The following is a 12031-nucleotide window of genomic DNA, read 5'->3' as shown; positions in this document are numbered from 1 at the left end:
GCAACCCACAACATTTTGACTCAGAAGTGAGAATGCAACCAGCTGACCCATAGCTGATGCATGTAACCGTTGAACAAAGGCAGAGAAAAATTAAACCAAGGTCACCATTTCTAATCACTCTTCAGTGCATTGAGAAAATATGTGTGGATCAATGTCAGAATTGCTGTAATGCTCTCCAAAATCTAATATCCTCCTGATACATCCCAGGCACAATCTTACTGGCTTGCCACACTGGTTGATCAGTGTGATGAGCCGGTAGATGGGGCAAGAAGTGAAAAATTGGATTCACGCCCAATTTCTCGCTTCACACGATCTTGCTGCTCATATTTTGCTGACGAAATCAGCCTCTTGCCCATGATTACATGTCATTAATCAGCCCTGGATGCTACTGTCCGGGCATGCCCCCCTCGCTGGTCAAGGTTCTCACTGGCGAGGATCACAGATGGTCCCCACCAACGGGGACCAGATGTGATGGGCACGCTAGTGGGACCAAAAGCCATTGAAACCCCCAGATGGTCGGGCGCAGGTCTGGGCAGTGCCATGGGGCAGTGCCAGCCTGGCAAATTGGCACCCTGGCACCATCAGCTTGGCACCCTGGATCTGCCAAGAGGATGTGACCTGAGGGACAGGGCCTGACAGGGTGGAGTCTGATGGGGGAGGCATGGATGAGGTCTGTAAGAGGGAAGAGAAGGGAGAAAGCCTGCAGGAGGGATGGCACCCCTAGAGCTCAGCAACTGGCTTCACAGATGAGCTGAGGCTCCAAACCCCACCCCCCCCCCAAACCAACAACCACCATCACCACCACCACCACTAGTAAGATTCACATTAGGGCTTCTGCATTTCACAGAGTGCAATTCCCATTACATACCTTGCTGAAAAAAGCCTACTGTTTTCTCACCCGTTCAATGCTTTTGAATTATTTTCCCCCGCTTTGGAATCATATAGGAAGAATGGCCATTTGCCTACGTACTAAACGATCATAAGATTCTGTAATTCTGAATCCCAGTGAGAGTCGGCACCTCTAGGAGAGGAAGGAATCTGAATCCCAGTGAGAATCAGTACCTTCAGCGAAGAAAAAGAAGATCTAAATCTTAATAAGCTGTATATTTAAGAGAAATGGGAACCTTGAGGCATGCAACTTTCCCACAGGCTCCTTTGGTTTATTATCTAATTTTTAAGTTGGTAGATTTAGAAAGTTTATCATCACAGCTGGATGTGTCCACTAAAGGTATGAAACAGCCAAGAAATGTGATTGTTTTGTGGGTGATCACATATATGAAAACTTGAATATATTGTATCGATGATACTCCTGCTCCTATTTCTTATGTTCTTATATATGTAATCATTTGATGGAGTTGAAGTGTTGTACAAAAATTGCATGCTCACTTACCGATGAACACTGTCTGAAATTGATAATTATCCTGTTTTTTTAAATTGATGATCTAGTGTCTGTCTTGACAGGCAATTGCGGTAAAGCTGGACTTTTGGTAATTTTGAAGAAATCTTAAATGATTCCCCAGCTGACTTCACAGAATATTGTATGTCCAGTCAACTGGAGTCCAATCTGCATCAGATAGAACATTATACCTCCAGTTAATTGAGAGTCAATCTAGATCAGATATACAAATTTACTTCCAGTCAACTGTGTTCAGATTGGAAATCATACCATGGCTGGAATTTTCTCCAAAAAAAACAAAGGCTGCAATTTTCTGGCCATTTACTCATGGGATTCTCTTGTCCTGCTGCAGTGAATGGAGGTTTGGCTGAGCACTAAATTCTCCATTCTTGCTTGCAGCGCCGGGGTGGAGGGGGCCTGAGTGGCTGGAAAATTCTGGCCACGTGTCATAACAGCAAGAAAACTGGAGAGATCTACGCTGGTCCACCAGGCATGCTCCACACTGCAATCGTCCACACTCAAATCACTATTTGGGAGGGTGGTGAGTTGCATGCTGGTACTAGGAGGGGGCGGGGTCTAAACTCAGAAGTGAGCCCGATGCCGTTCTACAAAGGCGCTCCCATCTCACAATGCACCAAAAGACCACCTCCTTCTCCCCACTGACATCGGGACCGTCCCCTGATCAACGACACGTTCCCCCACCACCTCCCTAATAGGGGTTGCTGGCATTGGGGTCCTACTGATTGGTCACCCTGTCTGACCCCCAACATGCACCCCCCTCATCATGACCCCTGACATGCTCCCCATCATGACCTCGACATGCCCTCATCGTGCCCACTTCATGATCCACCTTGCGTGACCCCTCCTACATAGACCCTCTGCATAGCCCTCCAACATAGCCCCCCTATCATAGTCTCACTCAGCCCCCATTCCCCTGGCTCTGCGTCTTGCACACTGGCTGTGGAACAACTGGCACTGCCAGGGTAGATTGGGGTCTAGTCTGGCTTCAAAATATATCTTGGAGTTTCTGATCTGGTACTCTAGCAATTTCATCTGAGAAATAGAGAAGCTAAATGACAATGGCATATCAAGTGATACAAGAAACAATAATGTCTCATATCTACTTTGATGTGATTCTGGATCACTTCCCCCTCCATTAAAATGAAAAGTTGGTAAGTCTGAGGTGGGTTGGGATTAGGTTTGAAATTTTTAACATCCCAGATGACCTAACCCACCTGTTTGTTTGCAATTAAAATTCATCCCTTTGTTTCTCTGCTGCCCAAGTGTTTACCAGTTATGGGAACACTCCATCAATGAAAACACAGTGTTCTGAGTGCTGCTGCTGTTAGATTTCCGGTTGCCTTAAATCTACTGAAGTATATAATCCTTCCCTGCTGTCAACCATTGCACTTTCAGACAAATGAAGTAGCTGTAGCCAAGACAATATAATGAGCCTCATCACTGATTGTTCTAGTACCATCCTTCTCAAGTTATACGATTTACTGCACTTTGTTCATCATAACTTCAATCTGGAACAGAAGACTTGTATTTATATAGCATAGCATTTACATACCTTTCAGGAGCATAGGGCAATCCTAAGCATCTTACAGTCAATGAGCAATTTTTGAAGTGTAGTAATGTAGGAAATATGGCAGCCAATTTGCACACAGCAAGCTCTCACAAACAACAGTGATAATTACCAGATAATCTGTTTCTTGTGAGGTTGACTGGATTCAAACTTGGCTCAATGATGGTTGTTTCTCAGACTGGAGGCCTGTGACTAGTGGTGTGCCTCAATTATACAAACCTATATCCTGTCTCCTACACAATACATCACTGGGCTGTATATCATAGGATCATACAGCACCAAAAGAGGCTCTTTCGATCATAATGTCAATGCTAGCTGTTTAAAAAAATATTAATTAGATCAATACTAATTAGTGTTCCTATAACTGGTAAACATTTTGGGCTGGGGTATTTGGATCCGGCAGTTTGCGGTGTTGATGGTAGTCATGATGTAGAGATGCTGGCGTTGGACTGGGGTAGTCCAACGCTGGCATCTCTACAAACGTTTTGGGCAGCAGAAAAACAAAGGGATGAATTTTAATTGCAAGCAAACAGATGGGCTTAGGTCATCTGGGATGTTAAAAATTTCAAACCTAATCCCGACCCATCTCAGACTTACTAACTTTTTGTTTTAATGATGGTGGGAAGTGATCCAGAATACATCAAAGTAGATATGGAACATTATTCAAGTTCCTTCTTGTATCACTTGATATGCCATTTTAATTTAGCTTCTCCACTTCTCAGTTGCAATTACTAGGGTTCCAGCTCAGAAACCTCGAGGTATATTTTGAAGCCAGACTAGAGTTCTATATATAAATGATTTGGATGTGAATGTACAAGGCATGGTTGATAGGTTTATGGATGATACTAAATTAAGGGGTATCGTTGATAGTGAAGAAGGTTATCAGAAATTACAGGAAGTGGACTGAGAAACCTCCGATTCTTATCTTAAATTGGCAGGAATCTTGAAGATTAAAATTATGTTTTGTCTTAAAGCGTTAACTTCTCCAATTATCTTATTCAGTTAAATAGTCCAGGCTGTTCAGGACATATTTAAGCAGTTTCTACAACCTTGTTTCGTAACATCGTACAAAACATGCCAGTATTTCCTAAACCAGTCTGAGGGACATAGAAAGATGACTTGCTTTTACATCATGCCTTTCAAGAGCTAGGATGTCTGAAAGTGCTTTACAGCCAATAAAGTATTTTTGAAGTATAATGTAAGAAATGCAGCGGTTAATGGAGATTTAATTACATATCCCATATCGATCAGTTAGGGAAATGGGCTGAGAATTGGCAAATGAATTTCAAAACAGACAAGTGTGAGGTGTTGCAGTTTGGAAAGTCAAACCAGGGTAGAGCTTACACAGTGAATGGTAGGGCCCTGGGGAGTGTTGAGAAACAAAGGGGTCTAGAAGTACAAATTCATAGTTCGTTGAAAGTGGCATCACAGGTAGACAGGGTGGTGAAGAAGGCGTTTAGCACATCAGTCAAGGCACTGAGTATAGCAATTGGGGCATTATGTTACAGGTGTATAAGTCATTGGTGAGGCTGCACTTGGAGTATTGGCTACAGTTTTAGTCACCTGTTATAGCAAAGACATTGATAAACTGGAAAGAATGCAAAGAAGATTTACGAGGACGTTGCCAGGACTAGTAGACTGAGTTATAGGGAGAGGTTGGCTAGGCTAGGACTTTATTCCTTGGAACATAGGAGAATGAGAGATGACCTTATTGAGGTGCATAAAATCATGAGGGGCATAGGTAGGATGAATGAGCATAGTCTTTTTCCTAGGGAAGGGGAATCGAAAACTAGAAGGCAGGTTTAAGATCATAAGAAATAGGAGCAGGAGTAGGCCATCTAGCCCTTCGAGCCTGCCCCGCCATTCAATGAGATCATGGCTGATCTGAAGTGGACCAGTTCCACTTTCCCGTTTTCTCCCCATAACCCTTAATTCCCTTGTCTGTCAAAAACCTATCTACCCGTGACTTAAATATATTTAGCGAGGTAGCCTCCACCACTTCAACGGGCAGAGAATTCCAGAGATTCACCACCCTTTGAGTGAAGAAGTTCCTCCTCAACTCCATTCTAAACTGTCCCCCCGTTATCTTGAAGCTGTGCCCTCTAGTCCTGTATAAGGCAAAAGGGAAAGAATTAAAAGGGGCAACTTCTTCATGCAGAAGGTGGTGGAATGGGCTACCAGAGAAAGTAGTTGAGACAGGTACAGTAGCAACATTTAAAAATCATTTGAATAAGTACATGGAAAGGAAAGGATTAGAGGGATATGGGCCAAATGCAGGGCAGTTGCTGGGAGGGCACCATGGTTGATTGGGCCAAAGGGCCTGTTTCCATGCTGTATTGCTCCATGACTCTATGGTTAAACAATTAGAATTAACCAAGAAGCAAGAAAAATTCCACTGCTGTTCATCGAATCTTTGGAATCTTTTACACAGTAAGAAGCCTCACAACACTAGGTTAAAGCCCAACAGGTTTATTTGGCAGCACAAGCTTTCAGAGTCTCAGGCTGCTTCTTCTTCTCACCTGAAGAGAAAGCCTAAGACTCCAAAAGCTTGTGCTGCCAAATAAACCTGTTGGATTTTAACCTAGTGTTGTGAGACTTCTTACTGTGCTTACCCCAGTCCAACGCTGGCATCTCCACATCATCTTTTACACAGACATGAGAGGGCAGATGGGACTTCAGTTTAATGTCTCATTCAAAACATGATACATCCAGCAGCTGAGAGAGAGATTTTTGAGAATCAAGGGATATGTGGAGTGGGTGGGAAAATAAAGTTGAAGCAGAAATCAAAATTATCATATTGAATGGCAGAACAACCTCAAGTGATCGAATCCTCATCCTATTTCTTATGCTCTTATGACAGTACGACACTCTAACAGTGTTGTATTTGTTGTGCCGACCTTGCTTTTTGTGCTCAAGTCCCAGATTGTGACTTCAATCCACAACCTTCCCCAAAACAATAAATTAACATCTGGAGAATACATTGAGCATCTCCTTTCTGAATCATGGCCAATTAACCAATGCCTCAGTCATATTTGCATTGAGAATTGTTGTTCAAACATAGTGATGTGGGAATGTGACCATTGCAAAAAAAGGATCACTTCTTCCAATGGTGTGTCCCGTCTGAGATCCATAATGCTCTTATCTTGATAAATATATAAGGACAACACCAAAGCACATGTGGTCTTGTGGATGGGAAGACTGTGAAGATATATAATAATTAGGGAGAGGATGCAGTGATGGGATTCATGTGTTGGTTTGGAGGGAGAGAATACTATGACAGAAAGTTTATGTCCTAGTTATTTGCTGCTGGATGTATTGATGCAATGTGTATCTTCTGAACCTGAGTCCATCAATTTCTAGCTCCCTCTCTTTCCTTTCCACAGATGCTTGATCTACAAGGTCACAATCAGATCAGCCATGATGTTATTGAATGGGGTGCTTATTGCATCAAATAACTCATGCTCCTATTACGTTGTTATGTTTTTTCTCCCTTTTTTTCTTCAGTTCACAGTTATTGTGTCTTTATTCTATTCTCTGTCCTGGGCAAGAATTCTCTGGCTGTTCATGCCCCACTGCCACTGCAAGCAAGGACGGAGAATTTGCTACTCAGCCAAACCTCTATTCACTGCACCGGGACCAGAGAATTCCACTGGCATGAATGGCCAGAGAATTCTGGCCCTGAGGTATTCCACCTTCACAACTCCAATTCTTCTGTACTCAACATCTGTAGCTTCCCTTTGTGCTTCTCTTGCCTCTGCCTGCTGACAGTACAAATTGCCCCAGGTTATTCTCTTCCTTCTTTATTGACTTAAATATTTGTCATGGGTTAATTTTACAAACCTCTTTACTGTCCCTTTCATCACTCTCAGCTCTGATCCTCTAAACTCTGGCTAACGACCTACTATCACTATTTCCCCACCTATGTGGCTATACTTTCTACCATTTGCTCCACTGAAGCCATTGTGACTCAGCATTTGTCCTTAAGTCACATTTTGGTCTTTCCCTTACTCTTCTGACAACTTCTTTTGAACATCTCATCTTAAAGTTAAAGTAGGAACAAGTAGGCTTACCTTAACACTGCAATGAAGTTACTGTGAAAATCTCCTAATCGCCACATTCCGGTGCCTGTTCAGGTACACTGAGGGAGAATTTAGCATGACCAATGTACCTAACCAGCATGCCTTTTGGACTGTGGGAGGAAACCAGTGCGGACATGGAGAGAACATTCAAGCTCAGGTGGTCACCCAAGCCAGGAATCAAACCTAGGTCCCTGTTGCTGTGAAGCAGTAGTGCTAACCTCCATGCCATCATGCCACCCCATCTTATTCCGCTCTTCACATCTCTCATTTAACATCCTTGTTCTGTACAGCCATCCAAATATCAGTCCAAATTTCTCACCAAAATATCTTTGCTTTCTTCCCTCTTCTGCACTGAGTGTTTTCTTGTGCGTGGTGATTTCAAGCTCCATCTCAACACTTCTTGTTTTTGTACCGCTGATTTTATTGCTCTTTTTTCCTCTTTAGATCACTCCTACACACAAACACAGCAACCACTTGATATGGCCTTCTCACACAGCCTTCCTATTCCTATCATAAATATGAATAAGAACATCACTGATCATTTCCTTGTATTGCTTTCTACCCAGAGTCCCCTCCCTTCTTCCCAAACTCAGTACTTTCAATGTCCGACCCCAGAAAACATTTTCCCAAGCACACTTACCTCCACAATCTGAAATTCCCAACTATCTTGTCTTTGATCTTTACTCTTCACTTTGATGATACTCAACAGCAATTGATTCTCGAAATAAAACTCTTTCCCACCCTAATCATTTGCCTGATATACACCTCATGGCAGCTTCCTTAAACCCTGGATGTAGGTTTGAATGTTTTTAGCAAATAACTGGTTTAACTGTTTAGGCCATCTTTGAGTTGTGCGTTCCATCACTAAAACTGAATCACTCAGGAAGTCAAAAATAACTTCAGCCTTCTTATCTCAACAGTATCATGTCAGTTTAGCAGTAGGGTGAGTTTTAAGGTAAGCTATCACAGTAGAAGAATCAAAACTGTACTTAGCACTTGTATAAAGTGAGCCCTGAGCTCCACAGCAGCGTTCAGAAGTTTTAAAAACTTATAATCTTTCTCATTGCTTTCTTTACAGTGAAATTTGCCATTGCCTACACTAATGGTAAGCAATTTCTTATTGCATAAATCTTTTTATATAATTATGTTAAGGAATGAATGGTTACTTTTTGTTGTGTGGAAATGTACTGAATGTTTCCGTAGATCATCGCAGGACACTAGCATTACAATTGCATCACAAAACAAGTTTTTACTCACATAAATTGCTAGTATGTGAAGAGGGAAAACAAATCAGCCTCATGTACTTATGGTCCTAGGTTCTAATGTCCAGATGACTGCTCAGTTCAGCCACTGAGGAATAAAATGGTAGATGGTGCAAAATAGCTGGTATTGGATTGATTATCTGATATTTAATATCCTTGCAGTCAGATAGATGATCCCGTATTGCCCATTTTGTTCCACTGTTCAAGACTCCCTGTATGTGTAGCAGAATAACGAAGTTAGTTTGTAAAATTTGGGGAGGAGATTAATCCTAGGCGATAGCACAAAATGAATGATAGGGAATTGGCAGCTCAGTCTAAATCTTGTTCAGTTTTAATTTCATTGATTTTAATGTTCTGTAATTTTTTTTCCCCAAAAATATACTTTCTGTTTAAAAGTTGTAAAATTACACAACAAAACCTTCGGAATTGAATATTACAGGAAGTGTGATAAAATTAAATTTTTCTACATACAGCATGTTCCACTCTGATGTGCCTCAATACAATAACAATATTCTTGAAATTCACAAATACATACCACGTCAGCCATTAGCTGAGGGATTCTGCACAGTTTCCAGACCCTTGGTGTAGTGTGATTGAAACACCTTGGACAGTGAACTTTCCCCATTGACCTGGGAGAATCACCATTTTTTATCTGAAAAATATACAAGCTGTGCCTGGACCCTTGGCAAGCAAACACTGAAGCCTCACTCCATGCTGAAATTCTACCTGTCCTCAGTATTGCAAAGGATGGATCTGGCATAAAAAGATTTATGCAGAAAAGCACCTTTGATCTCAAGGGCTAGCATGGTGACGCAGTGGTTAGCACTGCTGCCTCATATTGCCAGAGACCTGTGTTCAATTCCGACCTCGGGTGAGTGTGTCTGTGTGGAGTTTATTCGTTTTTCCTGTGTCTGTGTGGGTTCCTCCAGATGTTCTGGTTTCTTCCCACAGTCCAAAGATATGCAGGTTAGGTTGATTAGCCATTTGCAATTGCCCTTAGTGTCAGGGAGACTAACAGGGTAAATACATGAGGTTACAGGGATAGGGTCCAGGTGGGATTGTCGGTGCAGACTTGATAAGCCAAGTGACTTTTTTCTGTACTGTAGGATTCTATGTTCATCAGATAGTGGTCTACATGTAATGTCTTCGAGGCCTCCAGGAAAAGGAGATGGTAGATCCTGTTGGATCGTTCCCTGAGTAGACTGTCAAAGTTATTTTGTAGAATGCCTTATCATCTGAACTTTCAAACAAGCACCAAGACATGGCTGGTGTTGCGAAAAGGGCTTCCCGTCGCATCCTTCCTACATGCCTGGGTTCTCAGCCCCCCTACATGTTATCTTCGAAATGGCTGTTGTCAGGAAGAAACCTTTGTCCATCTTTTCAATATTCTGTAAAATAGATGCTGCTATTGCTGCTTTGCTGTACACTGTCTATTGTGATTTCACTTTAGTTAGTATCGTCATAGAATTTCCATACTGCATAAGGCAGCTTTTCAGTCCATCCAGTATGTATTGATTCTCCGACAATGCATCTAATCCATCTTACCCAGGCCCATCCCTCTGCCCTATCCCTTGTATCATAGCTACGAAACGTCTTTCCCCACTTAAGTGACTATAGTCACACCCTAGTTAATACTATGTTGAGCAGCTATAGGAGTGAATATTAGCTTAAATGTAGGAATGAATATATGGCTGGGTTTAAGGCTGCAAGTGAGATTTGAAGACCATTTAAAATTACAACACTTGAATCTTTTTACAATAGAAGTTACAATTCTGGTTAATTTTCAATTGCCCATTGAAATGGCAATAATTTTAGTGATTTTATTCATTGCTCTTTAAACTAATGAGCCAAGTTTAAACAGATTGATTCCTCCAAAATCAACTGCCCTTGTATCCTTGGTCACTTTTACCTGGCAGCTTGCCTTCCCAAAGCAATTAACAAAATAGAATATCCACGTAAGTTGAATAGTTAGAAACGAAGAGGCATTTCTACATTGCTAGGATAAAGATTTTAGTCAGTAGTTAGATATTTCCAGTAAACAGCCTCAGATCATAATAAATCCATCACTGTTCTCAGTGGAGGCAGCCAAATGGATGCTACGTTGCCTCATTGCCACTGGATTGCAAGGAAAATTCAGCCAGGTTTTTTGCACTGTATCACTAGCCAGATACTGTTTGTGTGTGAATACTAGAGGTGAACAGGATCAAGTTTACTTTTGATACTTTCTATGAAGGGTCAAATGGCCTTCTTCTGTGCTTTAACAATCCTGTGATTGTATGATCCAATGCCTTGCCACCATTTATTGAAAGGTGAAACCCACAACCCAGTAAGTCAATGCCTTTAAGATAAGAGAGAAGGAACTGACAAATGGAAGAACATTACTTCCACAGCATGGAGAAAATTGAGTTCAAATCAGGTGAGAATCAAAGTGCTATTACTTCTCTTTCTAGTTCCTGCGAATGCAATGAATCCAGATAGCGTTGTGGTGGCATACCAAAACATATCTGCCCCCGCTGGGTCGGAGGTGGTGCTGCAGTGCTACAGTCAGCGAATAGTCTGGATCCAGGACCGTTTGAAGGACCGTCAACGGGTGGCCCATTGGGACTGGTTCTCAATCAGTGGTGAATACAAAGTCGACCGTGTGCTTGATATGTTCTCAGCAGGGGATCAGCGTGTCTATAACAGCTACAACCAGGGGAGGGTAATGATGTCAACCTCTGCATTCTCCAATGGAAACTTCTCTTTAGTGATAAAAGGTAAAAGCAAACTATTTTCCTGTTTTCATTTTTACTGAATGCAATTGGCACAGCCAATACAATAAATTGGGATGCATGATACAGCATATAGAAAGCAATTGAGTAGTGACATTGTCCATAGAATATGATGGTGTATAGTGGCACTCTAAATAATTAGTTGGGTAGAATGAGACAGTCTATAAATATGATGGGGTCTCTGGCATAGCCCATAGAATAATGTGCTGCAAAGAGGCACAGTTTATAGCATATAGTGGAATATAGTGACAGTGCCTATATATTAAGGCAGGGAATGGAGGTATGCCTATAGAATATGGTGAGATACTGTGGCATCATCTATAGAATAAAGTGGGGTAAAAGGTACTATCTATTGAGTAAGATAGCAGTCAATGGGAAAGAATGTTTAAGAAAACTAAGAATAAAAGTAGAAGATTTATGACTAAAATTTTGAGAGAATAATGTTGTTTTGGTTAAGACTAGAAACAAGATCTTGAAAATTGTAGATCAGTTTGTTTAATCTGCAATAGATAAACACTGTGGCACACGTGATTCATCAAAGGACAAGAGTAAGAGATGAGAAGAAGGCAATAATTTCAAGCCAACATGGTTTTCTCAAAGGCAGGAAGCACCTAGTGTATTTATTGGAATCTCTAAGGGTGCCACACAATGGCTGGATGGATATAAAATGCTGGGTGTGAAGAAGGCATTTGACAAAGTCCCTTCAAAGATATTTGTGACATAGGGGGTAGTTCTTCAGCCCACACTCTCATGCACTCAGAAAGTGAGATTTGCATCAACGAGTTTCCAATCTCCCAGTCCCCTCACTGCTGCAGTAGCATGAAACATGCTGCAGGATCCCAGAAAGCTCATTTTAGTGCATTAACATGTCATCAATGAGCACTCTGTCTGAGTCTTCCCCCTCACTGGATATTCAACAGACACTGGCACTATTT

The 12031-nt window shown here is 41.7% G+C and overlaps 1 protein-coding gene across 2 annotated transcripts in view; it reads left to right on the top strand.

Moving 5' to 3' along the window:
- Positions 1–12031, top strand: part of LOC145360207 (matrix remodeling-associated protein 8-like) — a 58360-nt gene that overhangs the window by 4081 nt on the left and 42248 nt on the right. For both annotated transcript variants that reach the window (XM_080215251.1, XM_080215250.1), the window contains exons 2-3: positions 8142–8168; positions 10776–11081. In XM_080215251.1, the coding sequence (XP_080071377.1) occupies positions 8142–8168; positions 10776–11081 (333 nt within the window). The remainder of the gene's footprint in view (positions 1–8141; positions 8169–10775; positions 11082–12031) is intronic.

This window comes from Carcharhinus amblyrhynchos, chromosome 30, assembly GCF_965287045.1.
Source record: "Carcharhinus amblyrhynchos chromosome 30, sCarAmb.v2.hapA, whole genome shotgun sequence".
In the NCBI taxonomy this organism is placed as follows: Eukaryota; Metazoa; Chordata; class Chondrichthyes; order Carcharhiniformes; family Carcharhinidae; genus Carcharhinus; species Carcharhinus amblyrhynchos.
Note: the sequence above shows the minus strand (reverse complement) of the source record. Positions and strands in the feature narration are given on the sequence as shown.